This window comes from Saccostrea echinata, unplaced genomic scaffold, assembly GCF_033153115.1.
Source record: "Saccostrea echinata isolate AGI-Se365-2 ecotype Australia unplaced genomic scaffold, CSIRO_AGI_Sech_v1 ptg000033l, whole genome shotgun sequence".
NCBI classification, from domain to species: domain Eukaryota; kingdom Metazoa; phylum Mollusca; class Bivalvia; order Ostreida; family Ostreidae; genus Saccostrea; species Saccostrea echinata.
In genome coordinates, this window is record NW_026889782.1 from 23479499 (window position 1) to 23502492 (window position 22994).

The 22994-nt window shown below is 34.4% G+C and overlaps 1 protein-coding gene and 1 long non-coding RNA gene across 2 annotated transcripts in view; one reads left to right on the top strand and one right to left on the bottom strand.

Annotated features, from left to right (window-relative positions):
• The window catches only part of LOC133199056 (uncharacterized), a 536473-nt gene that overhangs the window by 369400 nt on the left and 144079 nt on the right, over positions 1-22994 (bottom strand). The gene's annotated exons all lie outside the window — the stretch shown is intronic.
• Positions 7477-14710, top strand: LOC133198774 (fibroleukin-like). Its single transcript, XM_061334771.1, has 4 exons — positions 7477-7612; positions 8313-8409; positions 12459-12626; positions 14189-14710. The coding sequence occupies exons 1-4, from the start codon at positions 7496-7498 to the stop codon at positions 14443-14445; spliced, it is 639 nt and encodes a 212-aa protein (XP_061190755.1). The 5' UTR covers positions 7477-7495; the 3' UTR covers positions 14446-14710.

Genomic DNA, 22994 nt, shown 5'->3' on the forward strand with positions numbered 1-22994 from the left:
CCCCCGGGGGTAGGGCGGGGCCACAATAGGGGATCCAAGTTTTACATTGAAATATATAGGAAAAATCTTTAAAAATCTTCTTCTCAAGAACCACTGGACCAGAAAAGCTGAAACTTATGTGGAAGCATCCTGGGGTAGTGTAGATTCTAAATTGTTCAAATCATGACCCCCGGGGGTAGGGCGGGGCCACAATAGGGAATCCAAGTTTTACATTGAAATATATAGGAAAAATCTTTAAAAATCTTCTACTCAAGAACCACTGGACCAGAAAAGCTGAAACTTATGTGGAAGCATCCTGGGGTAGTGTAGATTCTAAATTGTTCAAATCATGACCCCCGGGGGTAGGGCGGGGCCACAATAGGGGATCCAAGTTTTACATTGAAATATATAGGAAAAATCTTTAAAAATCTTCTTCTCAAGAACCACTGGACCAGAAAAGCTGAAACTTATGTGGAAGCATCCTGGGGTAGTGTAGATTCTAAATTGTTCAAATTATGACCCCCGGGGGTAGGGCGGGGCCACAATAGGGAATCCAAGTTTTACATTGAAATATATAGGAAAAATCTTTAAAAATCTTCTTCTCAAGAACCATTGGACCAGAAAAGCTGAAACTTATGTGGAAGCATCCTGGGGTAGTGAAGATTCTAAATTGTTCAAATCATGACCCCCGGGGGTAGGGCGGGGCCACAATAGGGAAATACAAGTTTTACATTGAAATATATAGGAAAAATCTTTAAAAATCTTCTTCTCAAGAACCACTGGACCAGAAAAGCTGAAACTTATGTGGAAGCATCCTGGGGTAGTGTAGATTCTAAATTGTTCAAATCATGACCCCAGGGGGTAGGGCGGGGCCACAATAGGAAATACAAGTTTTACATTGAAATATATAGGAAAAATCTTTTAAAAACTTCTTCTCAAGAACCACTGAGCCAGAAAAGCTGAAACTTATGTGGAAGCATCCTGGGGTAGTGTAGATTCTAAATTGTTTAAATCATGACACCCGGGGGTAGGGCGGGGCCACAATAGGGAATCCAAGTTTTACATTGAAATATATATAGGAAAAATCTTCTAAAAATCTTCTCAAGAACCACTGGGCCAGAAAAGCTGAAACTTATGTGGAAGCATCCTGGGGGTAGTGTAGATTCTAAATTGTTCAAATCATGACCCCCGGGGGTAGGGCGGGGCCACAATAGGAAATACAAGTTTTACATTGAAATACATAGGAAAAATCTTTAAAAATCTTCTTCTCAAGAACCACTGGGCCAGAAAAGCTGAAACTTATGTGGAAGCATCCTGGGGTAGTGTAGATTCTAAATTGTTCAAATCATGACCCCCCGGAGGTAGGGCGGGGCCACAATAGGGGGAATCCCAAGTTTTACATTGAAATATATATAGGAAAAATCTTTTAAAAATCTTCTTCTCAAGAACCACTGGGCCAGAAAAGCTGAAACTTATGTGGAAGCATCCTGGGGTAGTGTAGATTCTAAATTGTTCAAATCATGACCCCCGGGGGTAGGGCGGGGCCACAATAGGAAATACAAGTTTTACATTGAAATACATAGGAGAAATCTTTAAAAATCTTCTTCTCAAGAACCACTGGACCAGAAAAGCTGAAACTTATGTGGAAGCATCCTGGGGTAGTGTAGATTCTAAATTGTTCAAATCATGACCCCCGGAGGTAGGGCGGGGCCACAATAGGGGGAATCCCAAGTTTTACATTGAAATATATAGGAAAAATCTTTAAAAATCTTCTTCTCAAGAACCACTGGGCCAGAAAAGCTGAAACTTATGTGGAAGCATCCTCAAGTAGTGTACACTCTAAATTGTTCAAATCATGACCCAGGGGATAGGGCGGGGCCACAATAGGGGGAATCCCAAGTTTTACATTGAAATATATAGGAAAAATCTTTAAAAATCTTCTCAAGAACCACTGGACCAGAAAAACTGAAACTTATGTGGAAGCATCCTGGGGTAGTGTAGATTCTAAATTGTTCAAATCATGGGGGGAGGGTGGGGCCACAATAGGTATTACAAGGGGGGAGTCTGGTAATGAACAGCATGGCCAAAGTTACTCAGGTGAGCGATGTGGCCCATGGGCCTCTTGTTGTGTTAAACTATTTGTTATTGTCTTATCAACGTATAAAGTGTAATAACTTCCTATTTATTTAATTTAACAATTTTGAATTGTATCTAGGTGTTTGAACATAATTTAAGGCATATTCTTTTATTTGTGTCATTTTATTGCTTTAAATTATATTGACTTGAAAATATTGATCAAAGCAAGAGCTTTTATCATACCAATATAATAAAGTCGATATGTTACAATAATTATATAGCAATATCGATATCAACATGTTATTTTCTGAACAACAAAGTGAGAAGATGTTGTTGAATTAACTTCTTGGGAGTGGGAATTCTAATGAAACGTCACTTCAGGCGGAATTAAGAAACAGCACCAGTATCATGTTTGTTTGTTTTTATTGTTTAACGTCCCTCTGAGAATTTTTTACTCATATGGAGACGCCACCACTTGCCAATGGAGAGCTGCAAATTTTGACCTATACTCGGCACTTAGGGCCAAAGAGCAGTGAGAAATCTTTTTCGTGCGAGCACCTACTGCGACACGGGGCCTCGGTTTGTACCGTCTCATCCGAAAGATCCACCTCCCATAGTGGAATTCGAACCTGTATCATAATTTTTCTATCGTATACATTTATGGTGTAACATTTATTATGCGATTGAGAAATGTTTTGAAGAAGGAGGATTGGGAAACATCAGCATTTACACTGTACATGTACGTGTAGATCATAGGCGTAGTCGTATGGGCATTCCCATCATCACTTTTAAAGAGGGGGAGGGGCAAGAGTGTTTCCCCTCCTTAATTTTTTGATCGTTTTGCTCCTCAGATACCCTAATTTTATTTGATTGGCATCCTCATTTTTTAACTGTGAGACAGCTTATGCAGACCTCAATGAGGCAGAAAAGTTCGATTTAATCTGCTGAAATTGAGATTTTATCTGATATTCTGTCAAGATTCAATTTATTTTTAGGGGGGGGGGGGGGTATCAAGAGGGTGTAAGTCCATGTCTATGGGACGGATCCTATGTTTATCACATTGTGACAACACATCAAACATTTACAGGGTGTAAATAGCCAGGGACACTTTCATAACTTTGCTACTTTCGATGCATGTACAAATATGCCGTGTACTACATGTCTTATATGAACAGACAATTGAAACCATTGGTGGACCTCTTGTTAATTACTTTACTATATTTTTTATGAATATTTTGGAAACATTTAATTTTCATTTTAATTATAATAAATCTATAGTAATACTGGAAGGACGACTGAGGACAGACGAATTACAAAAGGATTGTCTCAGAAAGTTCTGTGGTCTTCCTTTTGAAATATGGACATCAATTTTACAATATTTAACAAATCAAGAGCCGAGTATAAGGCATAATCTGATGCGGGTTTGTATATTATTTTGCAATTTTATCAGAACAATTCCGATGCCAGAGTTTTATATCTCAACAAACAGATTATTCAAAGTTTCCCCCGTCAGACAAGCATAAGTAGACTTAGCAGGATAACCGGACGTAATGGAGGACTTATTCTTCAAATCAGAAATAACGTCAAAAATCCACGATGAGCAAATGTCCGGTTGCACTTGCGTGAGAGAAACCATAGGTTTTTTTTTTTAATGTATGGCTGGTGGAGAAACTGGAGAGTCTAAGCCTTTGCGTATTAGACAGGAAACAAGGGCTATATAATTACTGCACTCTTTAGTTGCGAATTCAGATGTGCAGCAAACCAGAACTCTCTTTAAAAGCTTAAAAGTAATTGACACCTACAAGCTCAATTTCTCTCTCTCTCTCTCTCTTTATATATTTAATCTTGATTGACTGAAAAGAAGATTTCCTCATTAATTGATTGATAATTTTAAAACCAGTGTCAAAAACCTTAATTGCTCTTATTTACAATTCTTTTCAAAATGGGGGTTAAAAAATTTTTATTCACTGAAATCAGGCTTTAAAAATCGCTAAATTTTCAAAAACGCATGGAAATGGAAAAATGAACCCTCAAAACATTCCATATTTTTAACTTATGTAAAATTCAACTTTATAGTTTGATAAAAGACCTTATTTTATTCGTAATCTCCTTTGAAATTGACAATAAATTAACCATTATTGCAGTTTTGTCTGTTAACATATGTCACCCTCCCCCAACCCCCATCCCTGAAACAACAAAAGCTTTGGTATGATGAATTTGTGCAATAACAATAACAAAAAGAATTTTTGTTTCACCGGGGGGGGGGGTGGGTGGGTGGGGTGTTTTAAAAATATTTTCCGTTGATTTCTATAGTGAAAAAGCATTTTTTTCCCCCAAAATTAAAGAGAAAGATGTTATGTTTTGTGTAAATGAGCATAATTAATGCCTGTTACAAAGTTGGATACTTGAATTAAAATTAAACATTGGTACAATATTGATTTTAACTTCTTTTCAAATTTCTTGTTTGTATCGGTATAATAAAACAGTTAAAGTATATCATTGAGGGAGTCAGCAAGATTCCAGTTCCCCTCGAGCAAACGTATTTTCCTCTGCGCAAGCGCCTCGGGAAATGGACTTGCTCTTGGGGAACTGGAATCTTGCTGACTTCCTCAATTATATACTTTAACTGTATAATGTTTTGTCTATGGCTTTTTCCGATTTATCAATGATAAATTTTACGGAAAAAAGTTTATATTTGCCGAAAATAATCAGGGTACTGCCTAAACATATTTGCGCGTCACTTGAGCCTTGGCGTAATGAAGAAATAGTTGATAGGACTCAAAGTGAAATGCTACTAAAATTTCGAGACTTTTGTGAGAAATCCAGGGATTTAATCAGTGGTAACTAATTACTAGTAGTTGGTTGATTGAATTGTGCATCATAATCGATTTGAAAGGGAAAAAAATATTCTGAATATGAACATTAGGAGGTCGGGATATCGAGCTGAAGTAAACGTAGGTCGCTTTTACCACTAACTTACCTTAACTTCGCGCACAATAACGGGCATGTTTCGACATTAGACCTAGACTAATTCATCCAAATTTCGGTCACAAAACTTTCCTGTTCTTTGTATGCAAAAATTGTATGAATAAACCCAGAGTGATGGAGATGCGAGCATGGGTGCATATAAAACAGTTAGAAAATCCGAGCTATATTACTCTAACCTTAATCCGTAGATCGCAGACAATGCACAGCGATTTAATTAACGGTTTGATTAAGTTTTACATGTTTGATGCTTCACTCCTGTAAGATAATATGTCGGCAGGGTTCGACATTAGGCTGATTCATGCAAGTTTCTGGTCACAAAAGGCACTAGGCAGTGCCTTTTGTAAGCAAAAATTACATGAATTAGCCCAAAGTCAGGAAGATTGAAGACTGTATTTATTAAACAGTTCCAGTGTTAAAACTATATACTCTAACCCTAATCGATTATTCGATCGCATGCGTTGACAATGTGGACGTTCTCAATCACAAGTTTGAGATGGCGGTGGACTTTTCATTGAAAACCATGAGAAATACAGCCATATAAGTATTTGCATATAAGAATCCAGCACACCTGCATACATGTTGTTGCATTCTATCTTGATAGTAGCAGAATGTAAGAACCCATTATACCTATCTATATTCTAAAATTACACCCTGTTTTGTTGAAAACTAAGAAAGTTGAAGTCATTTAAAATTTAAGCCAATCAAATTGAAGCAAACGTGCATGCACGCGTTTTCACGATCTCTCATATATATCATAATGTAGAACTTCCTTATGTACGACTATATTTTAAATTTCAAAGTATTTCGTGTAAAACAAGAAGGTTATTGAGATTTTTTATGTCAGCCAATCAGAGCGAAGCACACGTGCATGCGCGTGCTTCCTTGCTCATTCAACTACTTCATTTTGTCTACACCACTAATATAAGCCCCCTTCTTTCTTTAATATAAGGTTCAAAGCATATCATCAAAAAATAGGAAGGTTAAAGCTGTTTCAATTGTTTCGGTCATTTCACTCCTCGCACGCGCATGCAAGTGCGCGTGAAATGGCCTTCGTTCCGCACATCTAGGCAAAATGCCTGTTAACCCTAAAGAGGTTTCACCTCAATCGTAGTAGTTTCCGAGAATATTCGCAGGCAAAAAAGTACCTAAAGAGGTTTCACCTCAGTCGTATGGGAGTTTCCGAGAACATTCGCAGACAAAAAAGTACCGAAGAAGAAATTCTAAAAAAAAAAGAAAAAAAAAAGAAGGAAAACAATATGTCCCCAGACTTCGTTTAAAAAACTTAAAATAATCATAGTAAGTACAATATTTCTTTAGTTGAACTTGTTAACAGGACTTTTATTTAAATCAGATCGGGGGTTTTACTAGTGAGCATTGGCTAACAGACGTCTTGTTTGACATGTTCTATAATTAATATTTTTTTTCTTTATTTTGGGGACAACTCGTTTCTTGTGAGTAGATTCCTTGGTGTCAGCTCTTAGACTAGTGTCAGATGTAGATTCCAGATCTTTCTGCCCCGGCTGTTAATCCAAAGGAAAAAGAAGATTATTAATATTTACAAGTTAATTGAACAATGCGTCACATGGAAGTGTAATTACAAACAACAGTAATCAGTTACAATTAAAGATAATCTTTTATTTTCTAGTTTTCGAATAACACAATTACATGACCTCCTTGGGAAAGTGCTTCATCGTTTATTTTTAGAATCATTTTCTTTATGTTACTGATTACCCTCATTATTTTACAACTAGTTCTAGAACGCAAGTGCCTAATTTCACAATCATGTGATCTCCTTAAGATATTGCTTTGTTCTAAGTATCAGCATTCTCGTGAGCCTTTGTATATAAGTGTATGGTATTCCTTATGTACTTAAAACATCAATTAGTGTTAAGTGTCGTTGTGTCTAGATTTGTTCGGTTTTCTCTATATATACCGCAAGACATCTCCTCATATAGAGGCAAAATATTTATTTGTTCTGGATATTTCACCTTTGAATGTACATGATGATCTTTTTTATTTTGTTCACGATTTTTATTTCAATTCCAAGAACGAGGACGGCTTTCTTATTAACCGGCTCTATCGATCCAAACTCTACAGTTCTGATTAACGAAAGGCGCGATACAAAGGAGATCGATGTTCTTCGTCAGATCATCAACCAGGAAACTCTCATCCGTTTATCCGCGGTCAAGGATGTAAAGGCAGTAGTGGACGATGTTAGTTCTATTAAGCACAGCCTTGGATCCATGCAGAAGACGGTAGAAACATTGAAAAGACAGGTGGATACACTAAATCAAGAAAACAAATACCTAAATAGCACTGTCTTGCGAACCATCAAGAAAGGCAAACCTCTCTCTCTTTTTCTTTTTAAATATGTTAGTAATATTATCATTACCATTGCCATGTATTATAACACGTTCCTTGTCATTCAGGTTTAAAACCGAATACAGATTGCATGGATCTCTATATGAACGGACATACACAATCTGGTGTATACAGAATAAATCCTTTTGGAAATGAGAGCCAGATCAACGTATACTGTGATATGGAAACAGAAGGCGGAGGGTGGACAGTAAGACCTCTCTCACACACACAATCCTTTCTTATCTCATCTCGATCGATCGAACAATTTTTAGAACTACTGGTGGAATTATTAAATAGAAAGAAAAGACTAGCATTAAGATAAATTTATTTGGAAAAAAAAATCGTCTAGTTTTTTGATTTTGTGATGTCATCAATCAGTTTGCTCACGTGATAAATTGCATAAAACGCCGAAGGATTATCACGCAAGCTAACCGATTATTCAACATCACAAAAAGACAATTTTTTTCTTTATTTGCATTTTCACTTGATCCTTGATTCAATAAAAAATTTAATATTAAGAAATTTCTGCAAGCCCAACCAGTGTATTTCAAAGCAACACACAGCCAGAAAACATGAAATTCTGTCACGTGCTGAGCAAATCGCTTTATTAGGAATTAAAACTATTACTTTATTTGTAGTTTTATTTCGGACAACGATATCTGATTAGTGAAAATATTAGACTATAAAGCTACTTCTGTTGTTATTGATATTCAAGGCAAACGTACCACAATAGAAAACGATACATAATCACACAAAGAATTTCTCATGATCAAGCAAATACTTTTCTTATATGTCTCAAAGTAGATGTGCATATATTCTTTTTTTATTTGCATTAATGATTTAAAGTACAATTAAAAGACATGATTTCATTCTATACTACTATTCTCTACTGTTCTGGTAACCCCTAGGCGATACAGAAACGGAGGAACGGAAGAGTGAGCTTTAACAAAACATGGGCGGAGTACAAAACAGGTTTTGGGAACACCAGCGACTCATATTGGATTGGTATATATGTTTATTTACAACTGATTATTTCTTAAACATCCAGATACCTCATTGAAGACCCTTAAGTTGCTACTACATGTACCCCAAGTGCACGCCTCACGAACTGTACATGCAAGCTACAAGGTTAACACGAAACGCTGCTCGGTTTACACGAAATGCTGTACGGTTTAAGAAACGCTGTATGGTTTACATGAACGCTAAATTTTACACGGTTAAAACGAAACGTTGAACTGTTTATCAGGAAATGCTGCAAGAAACTTATTTGTATTTGGATCTCACACGCTTTGGACTGGATCTCGATTTTCTCTTTCGGAAGTTATTGAAATGATAACGTGATACGTTTAAATTAAAACTTGCTTCCCTTGTAGTATGTAAACCAATGAAAATATATTTAAAATTTGTACAAGATTAGGCTTGTTCTTAAAATATTATAAATGTATGAAAAGTTCAGTGTTTTTCCCAAAGCAAGCGAGAGCTATTTACCTGTATGACCTATTTTGAACCCACCCGTGGAATAAATTATTCAAAATACCGGTAGTCACGTGAGTTCTACCCAGGTAAACATTCCTAAAAGGTGCTCATTGTAAAGATAGCCATGTTTTGTATCATTATATCAAAGTCGTACCGCAAAGAGAAGTTTGTATGTATTTGGTTGTAGCAACACGGGAGGGTTAGGAGAGTTTAGTGTTGTTAACATGTCATCATACATAAAAGCGTCAAACATTCTTAACATTCATGCAAGACTATGTTACCGGTATTGAAAGCCACAAAAATACACTTTTTTCATTTTAAAATTTAAAGGAACTAATGTTAATACTTATTGTATTATTTCAAATGCAAGCGTGCAAATTTCTTAGTTTGATCACTATGGCTACAGGCATCTATACAACTTCATTCGATTTTTTTCTCAGGTAAATAGCGCAAGAAGTATCATTCGGCAAACGCGCCCGTCAATGGTCCACCATCAGATTGTTCAAGTGTCCGATATAAATGTCTCCTCCCCTTGATTTAAATAAACGAAACTCAAAATAGGTTCGGTACGACTTTTCCGGATTTGGGGTGTCTATAGGCATTTAAAAATCTTCATTTGTTTCAAATCTATCCTGATTTAGGTGATGTTTTAACGTGATTTTAATTAGAAATATTCACTTGTGTTTAACTGTTACCAGAAGAGAACAATATGGTAATATATTCTAAAGTAATACGGCACTGAAAAGGGCCCATTAAGCATTGCTTAAGTGCACTTGTCCTTTAATCAATAGTCTACTTTCCTTTTCGATAAACAGCCCTGAAATAGCAAAAAAAAAAATAAATAAAAAATAAAAAATAAAAAAAAAAAAAATAAAAAAATAAAAAATAACGGTGGTGGTTACAGTTGGTAGATCTATTATTTATTTATTTTTTAATTTTTTTTTTTAATTTCAATTTTTAAGAAAATTGACAACAGGCGATGGTTTAATTTTTTCATCATTTCAAAAAGCGTCATTAATGAATTATTATTCAATCAAAACTTGATTAAAGTGATATAAAAGAAATAACGTGTGATAACTGATTACAAAACGAAATGTGTAAATGGTTTTCGTCATTCACTTATCTTGATCTTGACGGAAATTTCTAAAACATCAGATGTCATCGAGTCCGATGTTAAAAAGAAAAAAACGAGGCGATTACATGTATCACTACATGAATGTAAATAAAAAGGTTTGGTGTGAATGGGCATGGAAATGATGGTAAAACAATTGATACCACTAGAAATGTAAGTTGTGAATATATTTATTTGTTATAGTGTACCTTTAAAAATGTATAATTCTATACTTTAAAAAGTCTAACAATTCCAATGTTTTACTGAGCGGTCATAAAAAAATCGATGTTTGACCGCAGATCGAGATATTGGACCTGTCGACGAGATGTTGGACCGCTTACGTCACAGTGTAACAGCGGGGTCAGCTGTATCTTATTTGAATTCGTTGGAGTTTGACAGAAATTTACGGAATTGACAAAGTTTAAACCGCAGTGTGGGTAAACAAAATTTACATCATGTTATGTCCAAATAAAAAGTAAAATGTATAACAAAACATTTACTGACTGCGTTCTCGGACAAAATGCGTTTTGTCGACCCCTCGAACCAAACTGTTTGCCTTCGGCCTAACGGCCTCAGGCAAACAGTTTGGTTCTTGGGTCCGACAAAGCGTATGTTGCCTTCAAACCAAGTCAATAAATGTTTAATATTATACTTTCATGCAAATAAGTTGAATCTGATTCGTAGAGAAACATTTGTTAAAAAACACTATTACCCGCTGAATAATGAAACCACGCCCTCCAGCGCAGCAAGAGTCAACATTGCATGACGACGGGTGATATTCCAAAAAATATTGACTGCGTAGAATTTATGCGCACAAGGTTTGGTGTAATATGTATTTGTAGAAAACATTCAGTATAATATAATAAATATTGCATGAAGTTGAGTTTAACATTAAAAATTTTCACCCCTCGAAAACCATTGTCAACCTCGGCTGCGCCTCGGTTAACAATGGTTTTCTTTGGGTGAAATGTTACACTCCCGCCGAAATATGGCTGAAATATTGCCGACTCGGCGTAAAACAATAATAATCAATCAATCAATATTACACTCAACTACATGCAATATTTATATAATATCAAAGACTATTTGTGCTAATCAGTAAGATTTGCATATTCACCACTCAGGGCATCATGGCAAGGGACTCGAAGTACAGTGTTTGTATATAGTAATAAACCTGCTTTCATGTAAAGAGAAAATGTCAATGAATATGGTATTTTTCACATTTAAGAAATGCTGTTAAAAATTGTGCTTTAATCAATATATTTCAGTGGATTTCTTTCTGAATACAGTCTTTTGTTTTAAATACTAGGCCTATACATAAGGTGTTTAAAAGCTAATTTGTGCAGAAAATATGCTGACAATTTTATCAGTAAAATGTGCCTATTCGCTTCTTTTCTCCTTGATGGAAAAAGAATAAGAGCACCCAAAGTGCAATATCTATAACAGGTATCAAAACAGGTGACAATGTAAAAAACAATGTTTCCATGTATGCTAGGGCTCCAAACGACCCCCTAACCCCCTTCCCCACCCTCTCCCTTGCAAACACATGTACATATAGATGGATGCAACATGAAAACCAAACAAAAAGTATAATTTATATATGAATAAGATAAAATGGCAGTTAAAATGCCTATCCCTTGCCTGCAATGCTGCTGGATTCATAAATGCATGTTAATAAAAAATCATTCTTTTGTTTATAATTTATTTATAATTAATTAAACTGTTGTTTAAGTAAATATTCAATGCCGGGACTGAAAAAGACGTGTCGTCTCAAATAAAATAATAATGTTGATTAATTACCTTGAGAAAAATAAAAGTCCTTAATTTTTGTATTAAAAGATTTGGCTGAATATCGTTTTTTAATTTTTTTTAAAAATCTTACTATATCTATCTTTCATCTATCTATCTATCATCTATCTATCTATCTGTCTGTCTATCTATTACCGCGTGACTTCTGATGATTACGATTAATTTTTACTCTTAATACACCATCGGAATGATAAATCCGAACACTGCTGGTTACAAACAACACACTTCTGTCTTAAGCGATCGTGATCCATATGAAGTCGCACGCTTCTTGCACGAAGGTAGCACGTTCCTCACACGATTCTTGCGTGCTCGTTACACATATCTGCAAAAAATGCCTTTGGGCTTAACCGCAACCCTGCAAGGTTTACCCGAATCGCTGCAGGGTTTACACAAAAAGCTATGCTACACGGTTTGCACGAAACCCACATGCTTTAATGGGGTTGTACCACATTTCAGGGTCTCTATTATTGTATCAAATATTATCAGCATTTATTCACTTCCCCGCTTGTCCAATAGTTACGTAATAGCTTAAAGCGCTACAATTTTTTAATCAAACACGTATATTACATGTACTTAGTTTTGCTTTATTTTATAGCATTCAGGTTAATTATAGTTGGTTTCTTTATACAATCAAAGTTTTTTTAATATTATGTTTAAGGCAATGACGTGATTCATCAGCTAACTAAGGGAAGGAACTCTTTCCTATACATCTCCATTACAAGGAAGGATGACATAAAGTATTATGAACTATACGACCAGTTTGCTGTTGCTGATGAGTCAGATAACTACACTCTCTTTCTTGGAGGACCATATATGGGAACCTTAGGTAATTGTCAAAGAAGTGATTACTTGTCTGTGAAATATTTACAACACTGCTTTCATATCATAAGTTTTATCACTCAAACTTTTTTATATATCACTAATATCAAAACTGCTCTAATCTCATATTTATCAAGGTCTTGTTTATATGTCAATTAGCTCAAAGTTTTGTAAGTGTTAAGCATTGAAGGCACGGATAATGTCAAATCTTTTTATCATCTTATAGAAACAAATGATAGATATGCGGACACACGCGGGTATGTTAAGGCTACGCCCTGATATCCTACTTGCCTATTCAATTTGACGGCATATTAAGCTGTATGACGTGAAATTTAGAGATAATGATTTCTTATTATCTATATCTAAAGTTTAATTTAAGGTCCAAGAAATGAATGAATCATTCAACATAATATAAACTAAATCTTGTCCTTTTTGGGTGGTATAAACAGCTAAGTCTTCAACACAGGGGTTAAATACCAAACCCATGACGTCATAACTATTGATCAAATATTTGCCGAGTGAAAATTAAACTTGACGAGAATTCATGTACACAAATAGATGAAATGGGAGTTTTAAGCATATACCATGAATGTCATGCGTGATTCATAAGGAATTAAAGATTACGAATCAAGTACGCTGATTTATTCTTATCATGTTTTCTTGCAATGAACACAGGCAGTGTTTTGAAATTCCGATCAGCCTTTTCCTCTGTCGTTGCCAAAGTTCAACACTTCGCCGCATATTTTTGTTTGTATCTAAAGCTTGTATTCTATAGTACCAGGAAAGTGCTGCTAGAATCGTGTGGTTCACATGAATTGATGACAATTCCTAGATTGTATGTACAAAATGAAAAAAAATTTGTAAGGTTTGATTCGAAACTTTGGTATAATTTTTTCTGTGTCGGAAGAGTAGGATTCTAGCAGCACTTTTCATGGCCCAGTGATGTTTTTACATAATTATTTTCACAAGAAGAAATGAAATATCCCCGGGGTAGTGTTGAACTTTTTTTTTCATTAAGATAATTCTTCTTTTTATAGACTTCACGTGATGACGTCATAGTGGAGTGTGTTTTTTATCCTAAGACTTAATGACGTCCATACAATGGATAATAATAAATATTTTATCTATTGCTTTCCGATTAATCAGTGTTACATTTTACAAAAAAAGTCTAAATTCGCCGAAAAATGATCTAGATACTACCTTAACATACCTGCGCATTAGACAATAGAAAGCGTTTTATTTTATAGCTGATAATTTGTTTACTTGCATTTTGAAAATTTTGTGAATCCTGTAAAAAAAAAAAATTAAAATGCGTATCAAAACAAGAATGAATTTTATTTCATTATTTTTATATATAAAAAAAAAATTGATGATTTGCAACTTTAAAATTGCTAGAACACGTTTTAATGAATTAAAACTTTTTTCGACTAAGAATGAATTAAAACTTTTCTCGACTAAGGAAGTATTTGTCATTTTCTTCTCTGCGATAAATCGATAAAATGAATTTAATTGTTGACAATAAAAATGAGATGATCTCTTTGTAGTATGTTTTTTTCTTTCCTTCTTAAGGCGACAATATGTTAGACACGGGGTATACTTTCTATGATCTGTCGGGGATGTCCTTTAGTACTCCTGACAGGGACAACGACAGGAAGAGAGAAGAAAACTGTGCTTCTGAACATAACGGGGACTGGCGGTTCAACAAATGTCATTATGCCTACCTCAACGGACCTTGGTATCCGGAAAGATGGACATATCCTTGGGTTTTTAAATTTTATGACGGTTCAAAAATAAAGGAGACTACCATGATGATAAAGCCTCACTGAGTGTGTTACAATGGTGTTAATGTCTGTATTCTTTTTACACGATTATCTTTGATGAAAACATATTTCTCATATTCCGCAGTTTCCATAAATATTGAAAAGCATTATTCATTGACAATTGAAGTTATATATACGTGTATATACTGTGGTATATGAATGGTCTTCTTGATCCGTGTAATGTATGCATTTATGTTAAATCTTATGTATCTGCTGATACAAGGAACAAAAATACTTAACTAACAATGTAGTTGTAATATAAATAATCGATTCTGAGGTTTATGATATATATATATATATATATATATATATATATATATATATATATATATATATATGACAATGCAGCTATTGTAGAGATCAATGTAATGACTGTAATGTTGTTATTATTATTATTAATTGTATGTGATAGCTTCTAGGATTTCTAAGTGATGTTTTCAGCAGTTAAGCAATAGGTAAATGGGTCTAAATTGGTACAAAAGAGTAACGATGAGATAGTTTACAATAAAAGGAATTTTTACTACAATAAAAAAATGTAAATTTCCTTGACGAGCTCATTCCTTTCACAAAAAGATAATAATAGTAAGTCAGGAGTAATTACCATCTGAGAATTGTAATGATATGCAGCCGATTCTGACTTGGGTCCAAAACGAGAGAAGACAGTCAGGGAATGATACTGTTCTGTTTTGGAAGTTTTTGCCTCGACAAAGTTGCATGAGAAGAACATGAAATTATTTTAAATGGAGGACAAAATAAATGTTTTTAAAGGAATATGCAATATTTGCAACTTTTCAGACCAAAGATGAGTAACGACACACTTTCTTAATCACTACAATTCATGATTGTATTAGTTTTGTTAACGTTACTCCTAGACATGCACAAGAACATTATTAGCTTTTATTATACCTCTATTAAGAATACTCAAATTTGATTGGCTTGTTAGAAGGCTTTTAAACTCAATAATGACTCCAAAAATACCGTTTACAGCAATAATGACCTAGGAAACATTGAACGTGGGGTATAATGACCCGGTCATCATAAATAATGACCGCTAAAAATGACCTGTTAATCTGAATTCCATTCAAATTAAAAATTTACGCATACAGTAATGATACTTTATTACAAAAAATTCCGTTTTAAAAATATGTATAGTCTTTTTATGGTACGGAATACGATTGGCCTTTAAATGCGTCATGATCGTTTTCACTGATTGATTGATTAGATGTTGTTTTACGTCCCATTCGATAATTTTTCACTCATATAGAGACGTCCCATATACCGATAAAGGGCTTCAAATTTTGACCTTTACTCGGCACTCGGGGCCATTGAGCAGTGAGGGATCTCGGTTTTTAAGGTCTCATCCGAAGGACCCGCAACTTTCACTTCAAAGTGCCGAGCGCATGGCGAAGGAACAGTTGCTACCCATTTTTGATCGACTTAGGTCAGTCGCGGGCGAGATTGGAACTCACGACCTCCCGATCACGAAGCGAGCGCTCTACCGACTGAGCTACCGTGAACGGTGTCGTTTTCACTGAAACTTTCGTTACAATGTCAAATTCAACAAATGCAGACTCGGCTCTTTTGTACAGTAAAAGTCTGCACCAAATTGTCATTGTACTCGAGAATGCTATTTGTGAATTTATAAAAATGCATGTTACTGACAATCACAGAGAATTTTAATAAATCGGCGGTGCAAAAACTTACAAGACTTGCAGGCGAAAAGTAAACACCTTCACTAACGAATCCCGATCTCGATGGAACACTGATAATAAAAGTTCGTAGGTCTAATACACAATTGATTATTTTAGTAATTAAGCGTACAAAAATTGTCTTAACTTATATCGGTTTAATAAAACAATTGATTACCACTTATGAGGTCAACATGATGAAATAAGGACCCTCGACCTGAATTGATAATAGATAAGAAAATATGGTATGGTGTTAGGGATGCTTACATGATTTACCTGTATACAATTAACACAAGATATGACGGGAGGCAAAATAACATAACTTATAAAGTACGTTATTCGTGAGGGATAGCATCTCCTTTAAATCTCATTTGCTGAAGGAATTAAATAAGGAAGAAAAAAATCTGAAAGGAAAACTTGGCAGGAGTTTGTCAATGTGGAAAGGGAGTGGGTTGAGGATAGGGTCATTGCCGTTCCCTTCCTAGACAACATACATGTAATATGTGCTTTGAAACGGCCCGTTGCCTTTTAATTAATTCTTCAGAAAAATATTTATATCACAAAAAAGCTTCCGTATAATGTCTTAGTGTAAAAGTAACCCGTCGACTGTAAAAATAAGCGCTTCTCGCAAAAGTTCACTACTGGAGCCTGTTTTTATCATGCCGTCACCTGTAAGTTATACAAATAGCAGATTATAACTAACCACATAGAATTGTGGAATTGTTACAGATTATATGATTTACCTGAAGGACAGTATACACTTATCCACTGGCTGTGAGTGGGATAGCTCTTTTATCAAACCCGCGACAGGAACTATTCCCCGAGGGCTTGCCCGAGGGGAATAGTTCCTGTCAAGGGTTTGATGAAAGAGCTATCCCAGTCACAAGCCAGTGGATAAGCGTTTTATTATACTGATGTATATCATAATTTCTGAGGGTTGGATTTACCTGATACTACAGTTCGATAGTAAAAACATGAAAAAAAAAATTATAAAAGTTTTGAACAAGTATTTGGAATAAGATAACACTACTAGAATGAGCTGAAATCTTGATGACGTCACAATGCTACTGAAGTCAGGATGACATCATAAGTCTATAGATTGATTACAGGAAATCAAAATTTGCGGCAAAAATTGCATGAAAATTTTCCGAGGGGTAGATAGCAAAAACTATACCCCGGGGTATAGCTTTGCTATGTGTGGGAATTTTGAGACTATAAAGATAGTTATTTTACCTTCTTAACTTTATATAGGAAACATTTTAACAGAAGTATAATAATTTATATTATTATACTTCTGTTAAAATGTTTCCTATATAATGTAAGAAGGTAAAATAACTATCTTCATAGTCTACACATAGCAAAGCTATACCCCGGGGGTATAGTTTTTGCTATCCACCCCTCGGAAAATTTTCATGCAATTTTTGCCGCCAAGTTTGATTTCCTGTAATCAGTCAATAGACTTGTGATGTACACTGACTTCAGTAGCATTGTGACGTCATCAGGATTTCAGCTCATTCTCGCAGTGTTATCTTATTCCAAATACTTGTTCAAAACTTTTATATTTTTTTTTCATGTTTTTACTATCGAACAGTAGTATCACGTAAATCCAACCCTCAGAAATTATGACATACATCAGTATAATAAAACGCTTATCCACTGGCTGTGAGTGGGATAGCTCTTTCATCAAACCCTTGACAGCCCTCGGGGAATAGTTCCTGTCGCGGGTTTGATAAAAGAGCTATCCCACTCACAGCCAGTGGATTATACTAAATTCGACTGCGGAATATTTCGTCTACCCGATCACTACATAGGGCTTCCGGCGGATGTGACCGGTCAGCAGGGGATGTTTACTCCTCCAAGTCCGTGTTTTATGCCCTGATTACAGACTTGTATTGCTTGTAGATTTTTTTTTAGATTGATTACTTTCTTTATCTTCACTTTTTTCATCTGAATGAAAAATGCGAGTCATTTGATTCGAAGAAAGATTTCTTTCTCCTGCCTTCAGATGTTGAAGTACATAAAGTGTGTTCTATCTTTCCATAAATTGTTGAAAGAAAAAAATGTGAACAACTGAAATTATTTAAACTAAATTTATTGTCCTTCTTATAAAATCTTGTAAGAAAGTTCAAACATTACTGAATTTTTGGTAAAAATAAATCTGATCGTGTTCATTTCAGGTGAAGGTATTAAGGGTGTTTTAAAACATGAGAGCTTCCATTTCATTATTGGTCGTGTGCGTTAGTATATTCCTTATGGAGTTATATTTTGGGTAGTGCGACTCATAATTTTTGACATCGTACAATTTTGCTCAGAATTATCATAAGAAATTTTTACATATTTTGGGGAATATGTTCAGATAATTTATTTAAAAAAACATTTTTCGCAAATGAAAATTACACAGGGTCAATTAAATAGTGCCAATACCCACTCAAAAACTGTTACGTATTTCAATGTACACATAACTGTGCATAGTAGTTGAATAAATTACAATTAAATTAAGAATTCTCTTTCTTATCACCGAATCTCTCAATTATAGGGGAGTCGATGTTATAACATTAAATGAGTGAATAAGGAAAGTGAATCGAAAGAAATGGTTATTTGCGGTATGATGTATAATTTGAGTGCATAATCGGCACAGACTGACATGCCATCATGTAAATTTGTAACGTACTATTGACAAATTCATTTAAATTGTTATATAATAATGTCGAAACCGACCCATCCGAAAAACTCAAACAATTGCACAATTTTCATCTCAAGTTTCCAAAGTCGTTCAGCTCCAGACATTTTGACAGTTATTGATGTCCTGTGTCAATATGGAATTGCTATAGATGCACTGTTGAATAATACATCACATCAGGAAATATATCTTTAAAAAATCATCCTCTTCTTTATTTTCCTTTCAACAAACACATGTTCTCAAAAATCACTGGGTAACCTTTCAACATTGCTAATAATTGATTTCAAATATAAGCTGCATACCTTTGTATCTATTGAAATGACAAAGCATTTAACGACAATAAGCTGATTGTGCCATGGATAGATACAGATACTGCAGGGGGCAAACTGAGATCATCCTGCCTGTCTGAATACTCTTTCTAGTTAAACACTGTATCTACCGTTTTATTCAAAATTATTCTTTTTTTTCAAAATCAAATGTTTCCTATTTTAAAAAGTGAAATAACGATCTTATCAAAGTGATATACCTTTATTCTCTGTTTATGATTAATTTTACTACATGTACGTAGATACTGTTAAATAGTTGAAGATAACGAACAGTGATCGATCTCAAACAACCTACAAACAATACAGATCTGTGATTTTAAGTGTTACTTTATCTGTTTTGTCAACATGTTTCACACGTGACAATCAAATTATATATTACTATTTTGCGGGCTTTTTTTTTTCATTGCATAACATTTTAGGACATTGAAGAAAAACAATTCGGGACGTAATATTGAAACATAATATCCGTAATAACAAACATTTCTTTTAAACATTCAAACGCTTTTGGAAAATTTGTTGTACCATGTGTTTATTGGTAATATGGAAACAACATAAAGTTTTGATTGTATACATACACAATGTAAAGCAGTCATTTATCATCACTTGTCCACTTAAAGAATAATTTAAAAATCCGTCAAAATGCTAATCTTCCTATAATATTGGCATGACTTCAAAAGCAACAATAAAGTAGATTTTCGGAGAACGTCATAACAAACAATTTTATTAATTTGCAACTAAAAGCAAAAGTAGATAGGTAAATAAATAAGTCAGGGTGCAACTTTTCTTTTCCACTATTAGTAACAGCCTCACCTGAGACTTTATTCTTTTTTCAGTTATCTTTTTACTATTAATCAAGTGCTTTTATAATAAATACTGTGTCAATTGGAAATTTTAATGTTCTTTTTATAGATTCCATTATAACTGTTTTAAAATGCTCGTCGACGTGAATAATTAATACGCTAAGAGAATTAAATTGATCCATGCGGCAGTGTCTGACTTGGTGCGGGCGGTACCTGAAAAACTGATGATTATTTCTTTCTTGGACTTACAGATAATGGTTATAAAAAAAAACTAAGCTTATTTCTTGGAATCATTAGAATTATATCTTTGGGAATAAAAAGCCAAGTGTATCTTGATTGGTTACTTTTGTGACTGGAATCTACTGAAGAAAAATCCCCTCTTATTTCATCACACGATTCCAAATAAGTTAATTGTCAGAAGTTTTGAACCCAAAAGCAAAACATCAATCTATTTATCATATAGTATTTTAGAAACTCATAATTACTGTAATTTTCATTTATTGATTGATGAACATTGAAAGGGGAAGTATACTAAATGGGTTCTTCAAAATCATAACAAAATAAGACATTTCTGGGCATATTTATATCCTCGCTTGAAACGTGGTGGGTTAGGTTAGTGATGGGGTTGTCCTTCTGTGCATCTTTTGTCCGTTACACTTTGGGAGTACTCATCTCTTATCCCAAACTCCTCATATACCACTTATAAATATTAATGAGACTTTAACAGAATCTTTAGTACATAGTGAAATTATGCTTCTCCTATCTAACATTTAATCAGATAGATATTTCGGGTTTCCGATAAGAAAACATGGACACTGTCATTCATTCTTTCTATCATATATAGGGACCGTTCACGGTAGCTCATCAGTTGGTAGAGCGCTCGCTCCGTGATCGGGAGGTCGTAAGTTCGAATCTCGGCCGCGACTGACCTAAATCGATAAAAAATGGGTAGCAACTGTTCCTTCGCCATGCTCTCGGCACTTTGAGGTGAAAGTTGCGGGTCCTTCGGATGAGACCTTTAAAACCGAGGTCCTGTGTCACGGCAGGCGTTGGCAGGATAAAGATCCCTCACAGCTCAAGGGCCCTGAGTGCCGAGTTAAGGTCAAAATTTGAAGCCCTTCACTGGTATATGGTGAGTCTCTTTATGAGTGAAAAATTCTCGAATGGGACGTTACACAACATACAATCAATCAATCATATATAGGGTACCCATCTCATACATGTATCAGCAAATCCTCCTATACCAGTAAACAAAATTTAATGAGAATTTCACTGAATCCTTATAACACAATGTAATTGAGCACTTCCTATTTTATGTGTTGATTGGATAGATATTTGGAGTTTTCTAATACCAAACCAAGACACTGCCATTCTTTCTGCTATATTGAGGGTGCCCATCTCATATCCGCCACTCCTCCTATACCACTGAACAAAATTTTGAGACTTTCACAAAATCCTTTTTTACAGAGCGCCATTGACCACCTCCTATTTTACGTTTCGATTGGACAGATATTTGGGGTTTCTCATATCAAAAAACGGACGTTGTCATCATACTCATATGGGAGAAGGGGTATCATTTTGTGAGCTCATGCTCTAGTTTCGAAATTAGGTGGTTAACCACCTTATATTTACTCCTGTTAATATTAATTTATCATCTGTTGCATTGAAACATATCTTAAAATGTACTACTTAACAGGCATTTTTTTCTGTCTACAACTTTAAGAATATGTATATATACCCATATTGATCCATCATCTTTACCCTGGACAAATATTAAAATATTTCTTCGGAGAATACTTATGTTAATTTATTGGTCTGCTTAAAAAAAACCCACAAAAGTGATATTTTAAGAACAAAAATCATGTTAAAATATCCGCATATTTTATAATTACTGTATAAAAATGAAATATAACTATACGGTACAATGTACATATATGTATAAATACATATTCTGTAATGTAAATGTTCATATCAAAACCTTTGTAAACAGGTAGTGAAACACAGACTGAGCCATACTAATGCAATATCATCGAAACAAGATTTACAATATTTCCAGTATTTTTTAATAATCATCGTCAGATTTTGTTAAAGTAGTGTGGTACTAATGATGACGTCATACGAGTAGGGACCTACCTTAAAACTGTATCAAAGAGAGACTAAAGAAATAGTATTTACACCAATATACATTACATGTGATCTTACAGCTCAAACGAGTTAAGACACTTTCCCGATCACTTACAATTTCTGATTATATCTTGTTGAAGATACATTTATAGCTGACATAAAATTCACATCGCTCCAGGAATTTATATTTTCCCATTCATCTGATTTAAAAATATAAAAAAAAACTTACATGTACAAAGATGCTACAGGTTAAATGTTTTCATTAGTTAAAATAGTGATCATCTATATTTTAAAACATGCGTTGACATTCAAGGTAAATTGATTCAGCTGTGACTAACATAGAATATAAGGGGATACACTAACTTAACAATTGCTCAGATCTGCTAAAACATTTTAAGATGCCACTATTATAATATTCATGAAGCAAAAAATAATTAAAGGATGACGTTTACTCAGGGTTTTAGTTGACAGACACGGCTTGCTATAAAGTACAACATCTAAATGAAATCTGAACATGACTAATAGTGATCGTGCACAAAATCCATTTAACGAGGTTCGCTCCTGAGCTTTTGAGCAGATTTTTGTTTTAACCTATATTTCAAAAATTCTGCATAATGTTTTAATTCTTACAATAAATTTGGAATCTGCAATGCCAATTAAACTATATTCAGTTAAAACTGCATGATTAAATGCCATACCAAAGGCATTAAGTGAGAAACTATATTTTGTGGCGGAATTTTTTTTTTAGAAGAAAATGATCATTTTTTTGTCTTTCAAAGTTTTAAGTTTGAATTCCTATTTTTCCATGCAGTCTGCACACATGTTTATTCTGTGTCGTAAACTGTTTTACGCTGGTCCTAAATTTTATATTAAATAAACTGTCATGAATTCTATCATCATATTTGATAAATACAGCAAATATATTGTGAAAATACAG